Genomic DNA, 21,648 nt, shown 5'->3' with positions numbered 1-21,648 from the left:
ATTAGAAGTAGCAAACACAACAACAACAAACAGGGCAGAACGCACAAAATGAGTGGTGGGTATAAGAATTTTACCATTTACTTTTATAGGAACACTAAACCAAACCAAACCAAACAAGCCCACAGTCCATTTTGTTTACAAATCGGCCTCTGCTCCACAGTCCAGTCCTTGAAGGCAGAAGCACAATTTATTAACCCCAATGTCCCAAGTAAGCAGGCTTGTATCAGAACCAAAGGGCTGTCATGTTACAGCAGAAAATCCAAGTGATCCGAAAGACAACTCACCACAAATGCTTCCAGTTTTCCTGTGAATACCACCAATCCCAATAATGCAAACTCAGAACAGTATTTGAAATTGCACAGAATGCTACATAGCTCACATGGAATAAAAATTAGCCAGAAAAATACCTTAGAAAATTTTTTTTCTTTGTGGATTCCAAGAGGCTTTTAAGATGTGGAATTCTCAATCATTATATTCAAACTGCAGAGCCAACATCTGCTAATACTATTTTCTAATTACATATTTCTTAAAAGGAAAAAAGGGTAAAAATCTGATTTTGAAATATCGACAGGATCCCTCCAAAGTTAAATATTAACATCTTTTCATCTCTCATGAGAACTTCACTGTAAACATACCTTATCATACAAATAATTATTCAATACACATTATAAAATGTTATATTTAAAGAAAACAAATCTATTCTTAACCCAGATTCTTCATCCACAAAAGTTTAATGACTAAAATAACACAACAGAACGAACAAATGTTTTATTGGCATGTTCATTGTTGTAAACAGCATCTGGCATGAAAAAGTTTTACCAAAAACCTTTATATTGATTTTTATAAATTAGATGGCATTTTCAAAATTTACGTATAATTGTGTTCATTGAATAGCTGTATTTAGCAAAGCAAAAACTTGCCGACTCTAATACTTTGCAATGAAATCATGTTGACTGCATCAGCCTGTGCTATGCATGACCTGACTTACTAGCAAGTTTATTCAACACGATGTTAAGACGTTTCCCCAAAGTTAAACTACATGTAACTACAAATCAACTCCAAAAATTAAAGTGGGACTTACAAGGGTTCTAGAAGATTCAAACTTGAAGTAAATCTTCAAAAATAAATGTACAAAAAGAAATAAAACTGAAGCCGCTGAACAGAAAAACCTCATTAACAAGGGCAAATACAATCGTATGGGACCCAGCACTGAGGAACCTCACTGAGTACATTTACACAGACTGCTATACTTCTCAATGTACACAAATGTACGTCATGAATGATATGTGAAAAGAACAACCATGGGAAATAGGTGAACTGCAATTATGACAACTCAATAGGATCAATTTTATTTACATGCTGAATGAATGAGTGAAACGTATTCTCTACATCCATAACTTAAGTACAATCAGTTATAATTACAATATTCAGCAATCTGAGCTGCCACCTGCTGGGAGCGGTCTAAGGGAAACGTTTTGATGTTCCAGAATAATGTTCTTTATACTTTGCAAAAAATGAAACAAAATAAAAACACAACTTCACAATTCTTTACTGGGTTACGGCTGGTTCTAAGAATTTCTTTCTTCAGCTCCTACTTTTGCTGCTTTCCAAGAGTCAACACACGTTGCATTTACTTCCAAATTGTCAATGAGGTAATGTGTGTATCAGTGAAATAAACAGAAAATTCATTCATTCATGGCCTTTGCACAGCTTTTATTATTAAGCTATGAGCATCCTGTTTGAGGCTAGTTTTACTAGCGGCTATGTGCACATTTGTCCGCAATAAAAGACGTTTACTCACCCCCCTTCCCCCTTTTCTAGTAGCAGGTTTTGCTTTTTGTTTTTATTTTTTTGCACATCCCTTTTCACTTTACAGTACATTTGACTATAGTGCACAACATGATTCCAAGTCAAAACAGTGGCCCATTGGGCACTGAGCTTCTGATTGGTGAAGGGCCGTCCAATCAGTGCTGGTGTCATGGGTTACCCCTAACCATGTCCGGCCATAATGGCACTACACAGTAGCAGTGAACCGTCCAAAGAAAACCAAAAATCCCCCAGGGAAAATGCTACACTAGCAGAGTCAGTCTTGAGTCAGATCTTTATTTGGTGCTCCATCCAGATAGATCTTTAGTGCTTTCTCTTTCCGAGGTGAGTACGTTACACGATGTCCTGTCTTCTGGAGTCGACTGCTTTCTTTTTTCATCAGTTCATTTCTTTGCTCATCTGTCAACTCCATTAGTTCTTCTGTTTTATCCCTACGTTTAAAATATTAATGACATATTAGGCGAGTACAGCCACATGCCTCTATTAATTTATGCTTGAATGCTATAATGCTCCTCAGTGAGAAAACGAAATCTGATGTCACCAGTGTAATTAAATAATCTTATATACTGAGATGCTATAGATATCTAAAGTGTTTACATATTAATATAGCACTCACTTCTAAAAAGGGCAGAGAATAATTTCCATGTTATTATCAATATAATAGCTATCATTTATTGAATGTCTATTTGTAAGAGGTTAGGTGCCAGTTTTTAAAACTGCAATAATAGCTCTAATTATCATAAAATCCTGCAAGGTTGACATCACTGTCACCGTTTTACAGGCGAGGAACTAGGTAAATTAACAAAGCTAAATCTGAACCCATGTTTGCCAGGCTCCAGTGACTTCTTTTTCCTCTTCATCTGTGTTGTCCAACATGGCAGCCATGTGCCACATGTGCCTACTGAGCTTGAGATGGGCCTGATTCAAATTGGAATGGGCTGAAAGTGTAACATACACACAATGTTTATAAGACACACTATAAGAAAAGAGTGTAAAACACCTCATAAATTAGTTTTTATATTTACTACATGTTGTAATCATAATATTTTGGATCTGTTGGGATAAAAACATTTTATTAATTGAATTTCATCTGTTCCTTTTTACTTTTTAAAATGTGGCCACTAGAAAATTTCAACATGAAATGTGTGACTCTCATTGTATTTCTCCTTGTCAGGGCCGCTCTCCATGACAATAGTAAAGGCATTTATGAAAAACAAGATAGTTATGCACAAAAAAATGGTGTATCACTAGAAATAAGAAAAACATTGTGAATGTTACCTATAAAATATGACCGCACCATCATCACAGATGTAAAGAGGCCAGACATTCAGGGTAGAAACTTTAGGGTTCCAGTCCAAATCCTGATGAATATCAAGGACAGAAATATCACAGGGAAAAGTTCCTCTACCCTAAGGAAGAAAGAATGAACGAATAAATCATGCCATTAACCATGTTAATTGAGCATTAGGAACCAGAAACAAACATTCTCAGGGCTTTACCTTGGCAAATTCAATATCTTCCAAAGGAATTCCACTGATTTCACAAAGCTGTAAAAGGAAACATTATATGAGTTCATTTAAAATATAAATTTACTTAGAAAAGTTATTTTCCTTTTACCCAACATGGAAATAGCTCGATGTTTTTTCAAAAAATATTTGATATAAAAAAAAAAATTAGAAAAAAAGCAGAAAGTGAAATTCTCTCCCCTATCTACTATGTAAATACCATGTCCCAGAAATATCAATTTAGTCCATTCTTTCCAAACTTTTCCTATGTAAACGATATACACATATTTCTAAAATACATAAAACTTTACTTATGAACATCTCTATATCATAACTTTATAACAGTAATTATCCTATTATAAGAATAGGATACAGAGTAACCTTCTCTTCTACGGCTGAATAATATACCATTTTATTTCCTATTTATGGACAATGAACCTGTTTTTAATTTTTCCCAGTTACAATGGCTATACTATATATGTCCATGAATATCTTTGCATATTACTGCAAATATTTCTTTAGATTGAATTCTCAGACGTGGAATCACACATCTGGAATACTGACAGACAATGCCAAACTGAACCCTGAAAAACATTACATCAATTTAACCACTTATGAAAGGTGTATGATATTGCTTGTTACCTTGCCAACTAGGTATTTTCTGATTTTCTAAATCTTCATCAACTTAAGAAGTGAAAAATGCTCGTTTTAACTTGTATTTCTTCTATGAATTGCCTATTCATGTTCTTTGTGTATTTTAAAATTAGATTGTATTAATGTAGTAGATCTCTTATAAATTATGGACACTATGTTTCATATATAAGTTTCAAATATTTTTTTCCCCTTTCTTATTTTTTTTAGCTTTGTTTATGGTTGTTTTAAAATAAAACTTTTTTTGGCTGTGCACAAGATATAACTTTTATGTACTCTTTTCTTTTTTAGCTTCTGCTATTATGCTTACAATTTATCTTCCCCTCTTCAGGATTATAAAAATATTTTCATATAGTATATTTATTATTTTACTGTATTTTTAATATAAATTTAACACATTTAGAATTTATATTTGTGTTTGGTGTGAAGTATGGAAATAAACTTTTTCCCAAAATGCCTACTGTCCTAGTACCACTTATAAATAATTCACTCTTTCCCCAGAGATCCTTAGAATTCCCACCTTTAAAATAAAAAATTCAAAAGAGACCATCATCTGGATTCTCTATTCAGTTCTACCTCATTTGGATTTTTAAAATACATACAGCACTGTCATCTGGTAACTCCTAAATAATCCAAACTACTTAGGACAAAATGATCCAAGTAACATAAAGTGAGGGTCCACTTCTGATGGCCAGAAGCCAGTGCTATTTTTCAAGGCATTAGGAGCCCTAAGAAACAACTAGAATGTGTGATACAAGGTGTCACAGGTGTGACCGAGACAAAGAAAGGAAGGCTGTCGCATCAGTGTCTGGCACTCACTATTCCTAGGCTATCGCACGCAACACAGAGAAAAAGGTATACTAGCTCATTTTGTTTAAAATGAACTTACCTTTTCTCGCAACTCATCCACACTACTGCTTTCTAACACAACCTCCTGGAAGGGATCCAGCTTCATCTCTGAAGGCTTCCACCGTCTCGACAAAACTGCAAGCTGTGACATAGATTTCATTTTCTCCACCCCTATGAACATGCAAGATTAGGCCATCACTCTTTTCTCTAGAGGTTCATAATTTGACTTTTCCTGTGTTGCCTGACTAAGCAAGAAGATTTACTTCAAGTGTTTTCTTAAAAAGTGGCATAAAAGAAAACCAATTATCCCCAGGAGTTTTTGAGAATGAAATATTTCCTGTCTTCCCTGCAGTCTCAGAAGAGAATTCCTCTCTCCTCACGCTCTCCCCCAGCAGCGCTCCTACATCCCACTGTCCCCCTTGTGTGGGGCTCCGCTCTACCAATGCACTCTCTTCTCTGGGCCTCTGATCTTTGCTTCTCTATTGGCTACTACTCACAATCTAAACATCATAATCAAATAACCTTTACTTTATCTTTTTGCCCCTCAAGCTATCGTCATTAATCCGTCTCTTTATATTTACTCCCAAACTTAGTGATTCTTCAAAATGCAGCTCACTTGTCACTTTTCTCTCTGGTGTATACAAGAGCAAACAGTACTGATTTGGTCCTCAGACCTATCATTTTGGAATGACAGGTTTGTGGTTCTGACTCTCCCACAGACTGTGCACGTCTGGCGGGCAATCACTGGGTCTTATTCATTTATTGTAGCACCAGGGCTTAGCTGTATCTGGCAAATTACAGGTCAACGGATGTTCCTTAGATTTAATCACAGGACGTGTTCCTTATTCACCTATTGGATGCTAAAATACACACTGGAATGATACTGATGCAGTAGCATTTTCTGGCTAATCCACCTCTGCTAATACATACTGAATTCCCTTAGAAGGGTGACTTCTATGTTTTCCAGGATCTCTTCCTGGCCTACCCAGACACAGTGATTATTCTCTAAGGCCCCAGGCACTCAGAAAAGGAATTACAATCTGGAGCAGTTGCTTACACACCATGGCAGATGGCATCCTGGTTTTTCCTTGTCACCCCAGTTAACTTGCCAATAAATCAGAATTTCAACCATTGAAATTTACAGCAAATTAGACATGAAATAGTGAAGTATAAGTATTATTGAGTCCTCTGAAAACTATTACAATTACATATAAAAACATCCAGAACTTATAATACTTTAATTTCTACAGAAGAAGAAAAGGAAAGTTTGGCTAAGCAACAGCAGTCACAGAATAATATAGAACTAATTGTTTCCTTTGATATGATTCCCCCCAAAACCAAAACCAACTTTCCCCACACTACCTCTTCCAAAAAAAATACTTTAAATGTACCAAGGTTGATAATCAAAACCAAGAGGTATGACAAACACAAGTGCTCTTCTAGGTTGTTATGGGTTGTTGCCTCCAAAAGACATGTTAGGTCCTAACCCCCCAGTACCTCAGACTATGACTTCATTTGGAAATAGGGTAATTCCAGAGGTAATCAAGTTAAAAGGAAGTCAATAGGGTGGGCCCTAATCCAATATGACTGGTGTCCTTGTAATACTGTGTTTCCCCGAAAATAAGACCAGGTCTTATATTAATCTTTGCTCCAAAAGACACATTAGGGCTTGTGTTCAGGGGATGTCATCCTGCAAACCATGCTAGGGCTTATTTTCTAGTTAGGTCTCATTTTCGGGGAACATGGTATAGGGACATTTGGATACAGACAGATAAGCCCACAGGGAGAACCCCATGTGAAAATGAAGGCAGAGATCTGGGTGATGCATTTACAAGCCAAGGAGCTCCCAAGGTTGCCAGCAAACCAGCAGAAGCCAGGCGAGAGGCATGGAACCGAGTCTCCCTCACAGCCCTCAAAAGGAGCCAACTCTGCCAACACCTTGGTCTCAGACTTCCAGCCTCCAGAACGGTGAGACCATACATTTTGTTGTGTAAGTCACCTAGTTTGTGGTACTTTGTTACGGCAGCCGAGAAAACCAATATAGTCATTGTTCTCAAAATCTCTGATAAATTATCAATAGCATATCCTCAAAACAAAATAAGCCATAATTTAAAAAAAAAGAAACTAAATTATAAATATGGCTAAGAAAATATTAGAATTTTCTGTACAAAGTATACAGATACAACCTGGAAATTGTAACTTCCCTGTAAGGAGGAGTTAATATTCTAAAAAATTAGAGGGAAAAAAAATTAAAAAGCAAATGGGACCCAGAGAAAAGCTAAAAGAAATTCATTATTTGATTAAAAACTATGTTTCTATTAGTTCTAGAGCATTTATAATTGGTATTTCCCCACAAAAATATTGGTAATACCATCAAGAACTTCCAGGAAAACCTCCCAGTTGCTGGAAATATTAATATCTTCTTCATAAATATGGTAATCCAAAAAGACAGTGCCAGGATTCTTCCATGTTTTTTTCCTTAGACGAAACCTACAAAAGTGACAATACATTGTAAAGTACTGTAATTTAAAGTTCCTGACTTAAAAAAATATAATAAATCTGACATCAAGAAAAAGTGAATTATGCTCAAATACAAATGACAAGTGGTTATTCATTAAATTTTGAGGAAAATACAATGAAATACAGTGCTTTATATTTAGTACCCTACCGACAAAATTGAAACACACTTCTAATACTTTTGCTTAGTTTTATTAAACTAATTTGCAGTACTAAAATTCTGAATAGTACAGGAATTTTCATTATTCTAGTTTTAGAAAATTGTACCAATCCATGTAATTTGATCACACAGTCTTTCTTCAAATCACTAATATTTTTGCTTTATTTTTACAAGTCACTGTCATTTTACTTTACCTGTCAATACTGAGCTCTAAACCACATTGCTCCCTGAGTTGAGGAATTAATTCCTCTTTTGATTGCCGTACAGTCATTCCTTTGGCAAACACAGCATCTAGCAGAAACTTGCATGGCTAGGAATATAAATAATTAGAGCTTGAGTTATACATTAAAATAAGGAATAACAAGATATTTGTACTTTATTCCGTGACAATTGTCTATCTTTCTTGGTTCAAATCTAGGCCCCACTACTTACTAACTGCTATCTTAGGCAAGTTTACTTAACATTTCTGTGCCTCAGTTTTCTCATCTGCAAACTACAGACAGTGTCTTCCTCACAGTCATTGCAAAGATTAAGATAACACATTCACATTTCCCTTCTTATAATAAACTGATCACAATTTTAAAAGTAAAAATCACTTTTATGGACTAAAATAAGGGAAATGCAAACTAATTCTCCAAGCACATGCATTAATTGGCTCAAGAGACAGTATCCACAAACCCCCCACTTAGAAGGAACATAAGTCAAAATGACTTATATATAAGAGATATGATGGGTGCCTGATAAACTGTTTTTGAACAAATGAAGGCATTTTATGAAAAAATGTATCCCCTTATTTGTTATTTATTTTTCACATCTGTCTAGATCCCCAATAAGATATTATAAACATCCTGAAGATTGGGTCTTTGCCTTATTCTTCTGGGTATTCGCCACAAGCCGTGTGTATCACAGGAATTGAAATATTTTATTGATTACTCCCTAAAAAACATAGTTTGTTTAGATCCTTAATCCACCATACAAGTTGTATGACCTTGTGCAAGTTACTTAATGTTTCTGTACCTCAGTTTCTTTATCTATAAAATGGGTATAATAGCACTTATATCCTTAATTGATGAAGATTAAAGGAGTTAATATTTGCAAGCATTTAGAGACAAAGTAGACACTAGATAAATGCCTATTAAATACTAAAATGACTCTCTGAACACAAAAAGAACATATATACTGCACAGGTCAAGTGCTAGCCACCTGTAGCATTATACCATCATTCCCCAAAAACAAGCACAAACAAATCCCCTTTTAAAAGCAGGAATTTTTGCCCCCATCCAGCATCTGTAGCAACACCTTAGAGAGGAGGACAACAAACAATGATGTGAGGGCCACATGTGTCCCCTGCCTGTTTTTATAAATAAAGTTTTGGTGGGACATAGCCTCTCACATTGGTTTAGGTATTGCTTATGTCTGCTTCTGTGCTACAATGGCAGGGCTGAGTAGTTGCAACAGGGGCAGTGTGGCCTCTGCACAACTAAAAGGTTTCCTAGAAAAAGTCTGCCAACCTCTGTTTTAGAGAGAAAAAAATAAATGACTAGTAATAAAATCTCTGCATTGTACGTTTTAAGTCACTACCCAAAGCGACCTTATGTGCATTACTTACCTCTTGTTCATTGACTAGAAGCTGGTACACTTTAACTCTGTATTCTCCTTTTTTAAGCGCTCTCCCCAGTCTAATTGTAATCTATAAATTAAAAACACTTTTTAGATGTACTTTCTCAACAGAATAAACAACCCATTCTCACCCCATTATTTAGCTTCTTTTTCCAAAATTCTCTAGGTTATGGGGCGCTTTGAGAACAGACATATCTTTTACCTCTGATTCCCCAGCACCTAGAACAGTAACTGACACACAGTTAACATTTAACAAGTGTTTGTTAGATATATGGAAAACAAAAACAAAAAAATAACCACTAAACATCAAAGGAAAATTCCCCTTTTAGAGTATCTATTTCACCTTACTTGGAAGTAGAGCAAGATGTTCTCATAGCTATCATTTAAAACAGACTCTAATTATTAAAAATCATTTTAATCAACCTTATTGTCATCTGAAAATGATGAAAGTGTTTCATTCAGTCGGACGCTCTCAAACTCTTGATTGCTGGCATACACTCGAAAGACCTTGAAGTGAGAGGACAAAACTCCAACAAAGGGCTCTAAATGTTGTTTGAAAGCAGCCAGAGTAATTCTTTTATCAACATGTACCATCAACCCTAAACACAAAAAAAAACAAAACAAAACAGAAACAAAAATGTAAAGGAAACCTCTTAGAGTATAAATAAAACAGAGCATACACTTTTATTATACTGTAAGCAGGAAAAAGTACCCCTTTTTAGTTATTAGACTTTTAGCTAATATACAACATTGAATGGACAAAAAATATGGACACTGAGTATATTGATAGGTATAATCGGACAGTTTTAAATGTTCTGAGATATTTAAGTGCTTATGTATTTATTTAGGCTGCTGAATTCAAAACCAAACTTCCAGGAATTCTTTTGAAATACATACGTTTCTAGTTCTCCACAGTCACGTGAGGGCTGTGGCTGGGTTCCAACCCTATCTCTTCTGCTTCCTTGGCACGGAGCAAGCTATGTGACATAGAGAAAGCCACCAGCCTCTATACCATTTCTTCACCAGAAAAATGGGAGACAATAATAGCACCCACCTCACAGTATTGCAGTGTGAATTCAATGAGGTAATATAGTTATCATGCTTTTAGCACAGTGCCAGATATATAGTAATTGCCTCAAAAATTTTATTAATAAATCTAGTTCTGGGATTTCTAAACAAACAAACAAACAAACAAAAAAACAACAACCATCAAACCTAGCGTCTGAAGATGTGGTTGGCTGTAACAGGAACAGCGTCTAAGTGAGTCAGAAGCCCCCACCTCCTCCGAGCCTCAGTTTACACTCTCTTCGCATTGCAATAGAATTATCTTTGATGAACTTTATTTTTTCTAATGCTTATCATTTTAATCTTTGTCCTTTATTTTATAAACCACTTATGAGCATATTTCTAGACTACTTCTAGTTACTCTGGTCTTTACATTCTCGTAAAGAGCAAAAGCTTCACTCGTTTGTCTCTCTTGTAACAGGCAGTGCGGACTCCAAGAGCCGCCCCTCCGCCTCAGGCCCACAGTCCTCTGCAGCCCTCAGGCTCTCTCTAGGGCAGGCCTTGGTTTTTTCTTGGTGAAATTTACATTAAAGGTCAAGGACGATACCCTAAAAACACTCCTGGTTTATGCTCTCAGGTCATCTCTTGGGTTGATGAATTTCTCTGAGTGGATTTTTTTCAAAGAAACTAATGTTCATTTAACTGTTTTCCTGATTATAAAATACAGGCTCATTATAGAAAATGTGGTTAAGTACCACATGGAAAATACGTAGAGAGTAATGAATTTCTAAAAAATGTCCATTTCTAAGCTTTAAGGAGGGCCCCTAAATGTTAATAATCCAGCTTTTAGAAAACAACTCTAGTTATGCTATCCAGCAAGAAACTAAATTTCTTGAGAAGAGAGTAATGAAAAAATTACTTGATTAGAAATCAGAAGTCCACGGGCTGGATTTCAGGTTTGCCGTTTTAGTCCAATAAATGGCTAGAGATTGGTTATCCAATATCTCACAGCCTTGTGGGATATTACACCAGTCTCATTGATTGTTGTTACACATGCAGTAAATTCTAAAGCATTACTCAAATACATTTGAGTTTTGGTTTCTCTCATAATTTGTAGTAATGTTGTAACACAGGAAGACAAATATTTGTTGATTATTGATATAGTCCAAAATGGTGATCAGGACCATGTGATTCTGGAGTTAAATGGTCTGGCCTGAATGAATTCTTGGCTCCTCCTCGCATATTACATTTGTGACTTTGACTTCTTAACTTTTCTGTACTTCAGTTACCTCTATTATAAAATGGAGATAATAGTATTTATACCTCAAAAAGTATTTTGGGGTCAATATATGTAAAATACTTAACACAGCCCTAACAAAAAGTGTTAGCTTAATTGACTGGCTATAATTATTTTATAGATTTAGAGATTACCATCATACCATTATTTTTTTAATCCACCTCTTCAAACTAAAGCGTTTAGTTTCTTCACAGTGGAACTTTAAAATATCTTTAGGCTTCCGCTTTTTCTTTCCTTTCTTTTATGTAATTCTTGAATGAAGTGGTAACCAAAATTGTACAAAGAAATTTCTGCACTACATTTTTATTACCTTTACCTTCCTGTTTATACGCAAGTGCCTGCAGTCTACAACTAGGTCACACTGAAACACTATTTTCAGAGAAAGGTATATAATGACTCCCTGAAACAATTCCTGGATTATAACAGATAGCTTACAGACCATTATCTTAAGGGTAGTTTGGTTATTATCTCAATGGACTGCCTATACTGTCCACAGACTGTCACTCTTCAGTTACCAGATTCTTTGTACCTATTTCACCTTGCCATTTCACCACTCTGAGGAATGTTATTACTCATCATCTACATTTTCTAGGCACCTACTTTCAGATCACTGAGGAACTGTGATGAAACAGTCTCACTAGACTCCTGAAACAGCTGGCTATCACCTCTACTCCCCTATTCCTAAGCCAGTTTTCTAAACATGAAAAGGCATTTTCCAGTTTTCACTTTTTCATTTCAAACAAGCCTTCTGTATGGCTTCTGAAAACCTAAATAAATTGGAGTAAATGGTTTCTCTCCATCACCATGTTTACTATGAATGCTAGTAAACCAGCCCACTATGAATTTCCAGAAAGGTTAATATGCCAGCATTCTCCTTTCAAAAGATTTCTTTAACCATTATAAGATGGAAGTAGGAGTCTTTGGACTATAATTCTAAGTGCCACTGAATTCTTCTTAAGGTTGACTATCATGCAGTCAAATTTTCAGCACATTATTCTAACACAAACCACTTAAAAGAAATTTCTAGCCTTTTCCTGATGAGGAGCTACTTTTAATTTCTCCAACGCCCCTGAAAGGGTGAGAATGGTAAGAAGTCAAAGTAGCTACTGGCTAATTTTCTTCTATTATTTGTGAGGAAAGTAAGGGACAGTGGTAGCTGTTATGGGGTAGAGGAATGCATATTAGGCATACAATCAGAATACCTGAGTGCGATCTACTAGCTGTGTGACATCAGGAGAATTATTTAACCTGTTTGAGCCAGATGCTTCATCAGTGAAAAGTGTCTAACAACATCAATTTCACACAGCTGTTGAGAACTAAATGAGATAATGTAAGTTAATGAGCCTTATGAGGTAAAAAAAAAACCCAACTCCATAGATATTTAAAGCATTATTATAATAGAGTTTCTATCTCCATTTTGGCCCAGCAATCTACATTTTCTCACTTGAGTTTCTGTAAGATATTTGTATGCATGTCACATTTCCAGTGTTATCTGGGCCTAATTAGTTAAAAACACAAATTTATGTGTTTTTACTACTGATTTCATAATACTTACAATTTCCTTTTAAAAGACCAAATTTTAAGATTAGAAAAAAAGCCTCTTTCCTTTCTTTGACTTTTCCAGTTAGTTATGCACTTTTTTTGGGGAGGGGGGTGGGAAGGGAAATGTTTGCATTGGTGGATGGAAGGAAGGGAGGGGATACACAAATTTAAAAAAGATTTCCTGGGCATTGAATATAGAATGTATTCTAAAGTGTCCGGACTTTTATATTGGTGTTTCATTTACTTTCAAACTATTTAATTTTTTACTTAGTACTTTTTATCATAATTATTTCCTTAAAATTTTTTTTTTACTTCTCTGACCAGAGTTCTGCCATCATTACTATCACAGATCTGAGTTGCACAGGCCTCAGAACACCGTTCACTATAAGCACCAAAAATGAAAGCAAAGGTGATAGTCTTACAATCCAGGAAGTTAAGGCGATCTTAGAACAAAGCACCTAACTCTTAGCTGATTCTTTCCTTAACTAAAAATTTAAATAAAACTGAGAAAAAGAAAATGATGCTGTTTTAAGGAGCCTTTTTCTTTTTAAGTACATACATTTATGTCCTTCCCCAGAACCTTCGTCTGCAGCATAGGGTTCTGCTTTGAAATACATGTACTGTATTTCTCCCCTACTCTTGCCACTCTCATCGTATTCACTATCAGTTCCAGAGTCTTCTTCTGCTGTATCCCACGTCTCTTTTTTCCCTTCATTTGCTTTAGTTCTTCTACTACTCGTGATGCTATGAGAGTCAAGTCCATTAGCCAAAGGGATTTGAGCATTATCTGCATTGCACAAAGTATCACTGCTATGACTGGAGCTAAGAATATCACTGTCCACTGAACTTGTACTCCTGTCATTATTCACATCTGAGTCTGATCGTTCTTCAGACTGAAAATTTTCTGGATCAGAAGTCTGAATATGCTGTTCAAGTTCTCTATTATCCACTGATGCTGAAGAGTCCCTCTCATTGAGAGGCGATTCGATGTTCTCAAAGTCACTTGTCTCAGTACTTTTGCTGCTATCCCCATTATCTCCATCTTGCTGCTGCTGTAGTGACAAGCTTTTGAGTTTTTCAGTGCTTTCTTCTAGAATAGCTTCCACAGACTTTAAGCTCCCCACAGGTCCTTTGACTCTTTCACAGTCATCGTCCACATTACCAGAATCACCCCCAGCTTTCTGGTATGCTGTCCTTTTGGAATAAGATCCTGGGGATTGTTCAGGTAACAAAACAAATAATCTGATTGTATTTGCATGCCGATCCAGGAGTTTCCACAAATGAGAGTCTGTAAAGGCCATCTGGTAATCCAAAGTCTCAGAACTTTCAACAAACACCTAAATTGGTAAATCAAAGAGTTATAGTACATCATTAATTTTAGTGACATTCACATTCACCATTAGAATAACATCACATCAATACCAGACACTGGTATTTTATGTTATAAAATTTGGAATGATAAATGTTTCTAAAGAACAGGAACATTTTTTTGGAGACTTAACAAAACAAATATTATGTTTGTATGTTTTTATAATTAGCTATAAAAATGCGCTAAGATAGATGGAACACACACACAAGCACATATGCAGATTTCTTATTTATTGGGTTGTCCATTTTCAGAACATTTTTGTGTTTCACATCTTGCTCTTTAGGAAATCAAAGCTTAGCATGAATATAGATAGAGGAACATGTATAAAGACATTTTGGAAATGCAACACCAAAACCCAGATTATAGAAAAACTCTAATGGACAAACGACTTGATTCTACAGCAAACTAATTGCAGGAAACAAACAAAGCACACACAGGGGAATCTTTAGATTAAAATAAGACTTGAGAGCTACATTATGGACTTTATTTAGATCCTGATTTGAATAGACACATCCTATTGTAAAAAAATTTTATAAGATAATCAGGGAAATTTGAACACTGACTTTGGTTGACCTTAAAGCATTTCTACTATTTTTTTAGGTGTAATAATGTAATTGTAGCTATGTTTGTAAAAAAGAGTTCTCATCTTTTAGAGATATCTATTCAGATTACTTATAGATGAAATGATATGATGCTGGGATGCTTTCAAATAATCTGGGGTGTGGGTGGTTGAATATAGGTGAAACAAGAGTTGGTAATTGTAGAAGCTGGGTGATGAGTATATGGGGGTTCGTTATACTATTCTCTCTACTTCTCTATATGTTTGAAATTTTCCATAATAAAATTTAAATAATGAAATGCAGGTAATTAATTTGGCAATTATGAATAGCATTTTGAGTTTTGCATAAAAAGATAATTATTATTCAACAAATGTTACACATCAGGACTAAAAGCTGACCATTCAAAGAAAAAAATAAAGTTAGATTCTCCCACTCCCTACCCTAAAACAGTATTAGGATGGATTAGAGATTTTAATGTTTTACACACACATTCACACACACACACACACACACAAGTATTAGAGAAAACAGAAGTAAATAAAAATTACACTTCAGGATTAATAAAACAATACTAAAAATGGTTAAATGAGATAAAAGATTAGACTGCACTAAGATGAATGAGACTGGAAAAAGCAATAAATAAAAGATGGTAAATAAGGAAAATTTTGGATGCAATTTATCCAGAGTAAACCAATGGCATTAGGAACAAACTCATAGGAAGTATGATAAAGGATGAACCACATAATGATATAAGATGAAACAAAAAGAGTGATGTCAACCTTCTGTTTTATAACAGAGATAAATGAGTAGGCAAGGGGAATAATGCTGGATTATCCCAGGGTGATAATTTTCTCATACCAGGCATACTTCTGATTTTTATCAGGAAGCATGACTTTATGGGAGAAGCTCAAGAATGAATAAAATTCCGAGAGCATAATCATTGTGGATAGAAATAGCCATGAAGGCTTCACCAAAGAGGCTGGACTAATTTGGGGCTTGAAAAAAATGTAGAAAAAGGGGAAAGAACACTCCAAGTGGGGGTGGCTTATGAACAAGGCAAGAGGAGAACCAGCAAGACTGATTCAGAGAATAGAAAGAAGCCAGGTCTGCCGTGACTACAAAGGAAGAAAATTATTGGGAGGATGTGAGAATTTAAAAGGTTAATGCCAGACAGATGATGGATAGCCCTAGAGGTTGGGCTTATAATATTAAACTTTATTTCATTTACCATTACCAGCATAGAAAATAGCAATGCAAAAAGAAGAGAGATACCTTGTTACTTCTGAAAAAACCTTCAGCCTTCAGGGTTTTACTGGGCACAGTGAGAAGACGTAAATCATTGTAGCAGCGTTCCAGCACTATTCTCATTGTTTCAGCAGGTAAATGGACGGCCTATAATGAAAGTAATTTTAATAAAAAAGTACTCTTTCAGGAATAATTCTGCTTCACTTAGAAATATGAGAAAAATAAGACAATGCTGAGTTCTTAAAAATAGCAGAAAGAAAAATAAAAGAAAAGTAATCTTAGTAGAGGTTTACAAATTTTTAAAGAATCTATGGAAAAATTATTAGTCTCATCCATTAATTATGCTGTAAATTAGGAGAACAAAGTATCCCTTATAAATGTATGCTCTGAAACTATTCTAAAGGTAATGATTTTTCACTAAAAATTCTATTCCTCTCAAGCTTCCAAAGTAAACGAGGGTACTTGACTCCAAAGAAACTGAATAACTGACTCTGAGAACTGATGTCAAACCAATGCCTGTTTAAATTCTTGACTTTTCATCGGTTCCTTTGTATTCTGCGAATAGTTGTTGATACGTTTACTAAACCAAATTCTTCCGTGTAAAATGAGATTATATTAGTAGATAAAACTTATTTTAAATTTAGTTATTTTAAAATTCCATGTCCTTAATTTTTGGTGTCATTTTATGAATTTCACATGAAATGAACAGGTTAAAATAATTTACATTTTAAAAAACATAATTGGTTTTCAACAGAACTAATGATAACTAATTCTTCAGCAGTCTAGTTATACTTCAATACTGTATTTTTTGGCACAGAGTTTTGTGAACTGCCTTTATTCCCTACAGACATATTTCCTCCCCCAAAGTATTAGCTTCCTCAGGGAAAGGAATGTCACGTATTCTTTGTATTCTACCTCAGTACTCATACTCTAGATTAAACTGTAATACAGCGCAATTACACTAATGTAGTCTTTTTATGTGCAATTTAATCATAAAATACAGTTTCACAATATGGTTTGTTTCCTCTAATTATTAGTTTGGCAAAAATGTTAGAAGTCGTTTTTTTTAACACAATAATTAAAACCCAACTTTTATATAACACAATTTTTCACAGAGCATCTGTTTGTTTATTAACGTTCACAACAACCCGTTTAAAAAGCATTAAAAACCCCAGATGAGATAAAAGACAAGTCTACCTTAAGATGAATGACTGGAAACTGGACTCCACTTCTTAACTTGGGTCTGTTGAACAATTTCAATGACACCAAGGGACCTTAACCTGGGGTTTAGGAACCCTGCAAAGTTTTGCCTGTGCGCTCAATGTTCTATAGAGTACAGGATCCTTGAAAGGATAATCACTTCTCTGCAGTGGACTAGTTTTGTTTTGTTTTTTTGTCCAAGAAACTCACGTTTTCTAGTTCAGAAATTCTGAATGAACCTATATTCTTTATCATTAATTCACATGTAATGTGGCCAATATTTAATCTATATCACCTTCCCTGTCAAATCTGCTTCCCTACTTACTCTTCTATTTCCATTAATATAGCATTACCTTTCTGGTTATCCAAGTTTGAAACTCCTCAGGTCATCTGTGTTCCTTACTCCAACATTTACCAATCACAAGTCCTACGGATTCTGTTTATATAATCATTCTTACAGTCTACACCTTCTTTCATTTCTGGTCATATGCCTTCACCTGAATTATTTCAACCATCTCCTCACCTACTTTCCTGACTCCTCCCTCAATCCATTTAGAACACTAGTGCTGGCAGGCTTACCATTCCTACAGCAGAGCTCATCATACCGCTGCCGTACGTAGAAAAACAAACAAAACACCTACTTCCTATTGCTTACATCCAATAGCACCCAAACTTCTGTGTTTACTATTTAAAAATGCTCCATGAAATAACTGAACTTACATTTCCAGCCATGGGTTTTACAACGATCCAGCCAAACACATGCCATTGTTCTGTGCACTTGCCTCCCACTTTCTTACCTCCATACTTGGATCAATCTGTTTCTTTTATTTGAAGCATCCTTCTCTCCTAACTACAGTTGTCTCCTAGCTGATAAATATTGGCTGCTTGAAGTAAATATTGATTCCTATATCTTACTCATAACTATCACACAGTGCTTTGTACACAGCAGGCAGTCAAATTATTCACTAACCAATTTTAAAACTTACCTTTGAAATAAGTTGCTTGAACTCTGTAACTGTTTGATTTAAGTAAGCGCGAACAGTGACAGGAGCAGCTACAGATTCTGCCTTTAGGTCAACAACATGAACTTTCACCATCACTTCTGTCACATATGAAAAACAAAACTGGAGGTTACTTTTTTAAACGTATTTCACGTGAGCAATGCATTCTTAATGTGTTTCTAATAGATAACACCTTTTCTAATTATCAAGACGATAGGTGTATGCTATACATGCATAATACATGTTAAAACTTTTCTTTCACAATTTATCACCGTACAAACATATATAAATGGAAATGATGCTAATAAAAAAGTTCTACATTTCTTTAAAAAAGACAAAATTCAAAATGTGTTTAAAAATACATGTTTTGTTTCCTTATAAAACATAACCACTGTCAAATTTATCAAGCATATTAAAAATATACATCCAAAGTTCCAAAACAGTGACCAAAACAACATTACATAAATATAGCTAGAGAATGCAAAACAAACACTCAACTAGGAGCCCTACTTGCTTTTGCACAACCTTTATTAAACTATTCAAGACCTTGTTCATAATCAAACACTTCTTTTCAAAACAGTATTCTCTATATCCTATGAAAAAAATCCTATAGAAAAAACTGTTTTGGTTTACATGTTTGTTTTTTCACTTAAATTCTTTGTATTATAATTTAATCCTATCCTCTTCTGTTTCAGATCATTATACAACTAAACTTTTAGTCATTAGAAAAATAAATGATCTTCAAACATATTTAATAAAGTTATTCTCTAGATTAAATAGTTTAATCTCTCATATGTAGTATGTCAATCCTCAGTTTTTTCCCTATGTTGCTAATCTAAATCTAACAAAATACTCTGCTAATTGACTATTAATGAATGAGGGAGATTAGAAGTTTCACAAGTCACACTTACATTTAGAGTTTTCTATTAAAGAAGTGGTTTGGCTGACTCATTTTATATTTTGATATCATAATTTTTGCTAGCTAGTTCAAAAATAATCTGTAAGGAAATGCTCCAAAGGGATTATTTACAGATAGGGCAGAGTCTGACAGAAAGAGCCTTTGAAAGAATACCACACTTAGTCTGCTTTGGAAAAAGGAATCTTCATTTAGGAAAAAAAAAAAAAAAAAGGAGGTGTTATAGGGTCTATAGATGAACAGAACTTGAAAGCGTAGAAGGTTCTGTAAGTTCAATTTTTAGGAATAAAAGCAGAGAACATAAGCCTGATTTCTGATTAATAACCTACACAAGAAAACTAGGGTCAAGATAACAACAGTGAGAATCTGGTTTAAAAAATGTAAACATTTTGATTTCTCCCTATTTGTTACAGTTTACATATAGTGATTACTACAAAACTTTGGACATATAACTGCCTTTAGGGACAACTTTGGGTAAAGCTAGGGGCATGGTATTTTGCTTTCAAGATCAGTCTCAAACAAGGAAAAAAAACCCTCACATCCTGAGGAATGTGACAGATGTAATGAAAACAGAAAAAGCTGAAGTACCTGGGACCTATAGAAATGGAGAAGAAGGAGAAAATTTTAAAAATGTTGTAAGTGATGTGTATTATGAAACCACCTCTTCAAGGAGACTCAGAAACACATTCTACTTCTGAGAGTTTATGCGAATATACTTTTTTTGGGCCAGGGTCTTCTTTATAAATGGGAATCGGGGGAGGGAGAATGAGTCAATACTGAGAAGAAAATTCCCACTGAATACTATAAGCTAGAAGTTTTGTTTGTTTGTTAAATCTGTGTATAGCTCTTTAAAAGTAATCTAGAACTTAATTCCAAGCTTGATGCTGACTAGTTCCCAACCTATCAAAATTATTCTGCATTTTAAGAACATCTAAAAAATTAAAATTAAATTCATTTCTGTAAACAAAACTTTATGAAAACTTTAAGTCCAATACTACTCAAAATAACATAAAATTCCTTACCTCCAGGTTTATAAGACTGAAAAACTTGATCAGGTTTTCTCGTCTCCAATAGCAGATCAAACATGTATGTTGACTTGACTCCACCTAGTAGAAGTCCCATTGGTGTATCTTCTTCTCCTTCATATGATCGTTCCAGATAATCATGAAACTCATCATATTTAACAAGGCGACAGCAATCGATGGGTATTACCTCTTCCAAATCCATCATCTAAAAGAAAATGACCCCCGAGAAAAAAAATATATAGTATTTTACTCTGATGTGTAATTGCATTACCTAATAAACAATAAAACCCGTATTTATGATTCAAAGTTTAAAGATATCAAAGTTAAAGGCACAATTTAAATGCTATTTTTAAATAATCATATTACATTATCCCTCAAATCATACAACACACGCACTAACATACTATAAAGATATTTTTTTGTTTTAAAAAAGTTAACATTCTTAACTTTAGATGGATTCAAAATCAATGTATTACAAGCTATTGCTCTGTAATCACTAAGCTGGAAACATAAGGGGAAAACAACCCACCAGAACACGCATCTGTTGTTTTCTTAATGCAATTTGAAGAACTGGTAACTCATGTTTCTATAGTAACTCTCTTCCTAAGTACAGGAGGAGAGTATGCCTTGTAGAGCCACCATGTAGGATGTAGTTTCTGTGTCTCTTAAGTGCTGCCCCACTCCTCTTTGGACCACCCCCTTCAATATTAGCCTCAAGAATACCTACAACTCAGGGCACTGGAATTCCTATCACAAAATTTACCTCTAGTCCCTGTCACTAGTCGATGGCATGCCTTAGATGCAACATCTCTTAAGTTGGAAATGAACTTCCTGGAGAAACATAGTAGGATTGCTTAGAAGTATTTAATCCTCATTTAAGTCTTGTGATTATGACTTTATAGAAAAACCTGTAAGCCTTCATGTGTGTCCCCACTGATCTATACCCAACCCCACTTTCATCCCCAGAGATGAGCTCCATTTTTGGTAAATAAGATTGGTTTATTTCTCTCTTCTGTCCTGTTTGACTCTTTACATTTGTGAATTTTTACTTCCTATTTTTAAAACAGTATTTTTTTCTTCCTGCATTAAAAACTGATGGAATATAAACTACCCTTACTGCTATTACTGACCTTACTACGTAAAATTGTTAAGACATTTTTTCCATTTTAGTTAAATTTGGTTTCACTATGGTTTTGCAAAAGATGATGCTTGCAGTCCACCACCATGTTTAAAGGATTTTCACTTTAATTAGGTGAATCCAGAGTCATCCATCCATGCATGTTATTGTTTGTTCATTTATTTACTCATTCACATAGCCATCCAATTTTGACTCTCCTATATACTAGGCAAAAGTACTGG

General features: G+C 34.8%; 1 protein-coding gene across 3 annotated transcripts in view; it reads right to left on the bottom strand.

The window, feature by feature from the left end:
• Window positions 1-49: 49 nt before the first annotated feature.
• USP47 (ubiquitin specific peptidase 47) overlaps window positions 50-21,648 on the bottom strand; it is a 101,622-nt gene continuing 80,023 nt past the window's right edge. For all 3 annotated transcript variants that reach the window (XM_019729272.2, XM_019729265.2, XM_074335996.1), the window contains 12 exons: window positions 20,287-20,494; window positions 18,334-18,449; window positions 16,175-16,294; window positions 13,533-14,310; window positions 9,553-9,728; window positions 9,119-9,199; window positions 7,704-7,819; window positions 7,204-7,322; window positions 4,873-5,003; window positions 3,327-3,374; window positions 3,106-3,236; window positions 50-2,258 (listed from right to left, as the gene is read on the bottom strand). In XM_019729272.2, coding sequence (XP_019584831.1) covers window positions 2,084-2,258; window positions 3,106-3,236; window positions 3,327-3,374; window positions 4,873-5,003; window positions 7,204-7,322; window positions 7,704-7,819; window positions 9,119-9,199; window positions 9,553-9,728; window positions 13,533-14,310; window positions 16,175-16,294; window positions 18,334-18,449; window positions 20,287-20,494 — 2,199 coding nt within the window. In that variant the 3' untranslated portion in view covers window positions 50-2,083. The remainder of the gene's footprint in view (window positions 2,259-3,105; window positions 3,237-3,326; window positions 3,375-4,872; window positions 5,004-7,203; window positions 7,323-7,703; window positions 7,820-9,118; window positions 9,200-9,552; window positions 9,729-13,532; window positions 14,311-16,174; window positions 16,295-18,333; window positions 18,450-20,286; window positions 20,495-21,648) is intronic.

The sequence above is a fragment of the Rhinolophus sinicus genome, linkage group LG06, assembly GCF_036562045.2.
Source record: "Rhinolophus sinicus isolate RSC01 linkage group LG06, ASM3656204v1, whole genome shotgun sequence".
Lineage (NCBI taxonomy): Eukaryota > Metazoa > Chordata > Mammalia > Chiroptera > Rhinolophidae > Rhinolophus > Rhinolophus sinicus.
Note: the sequence above shows the minus strand (reverse complement) of the source record. Positions and strands in the feature narration are given on the sequence as shown.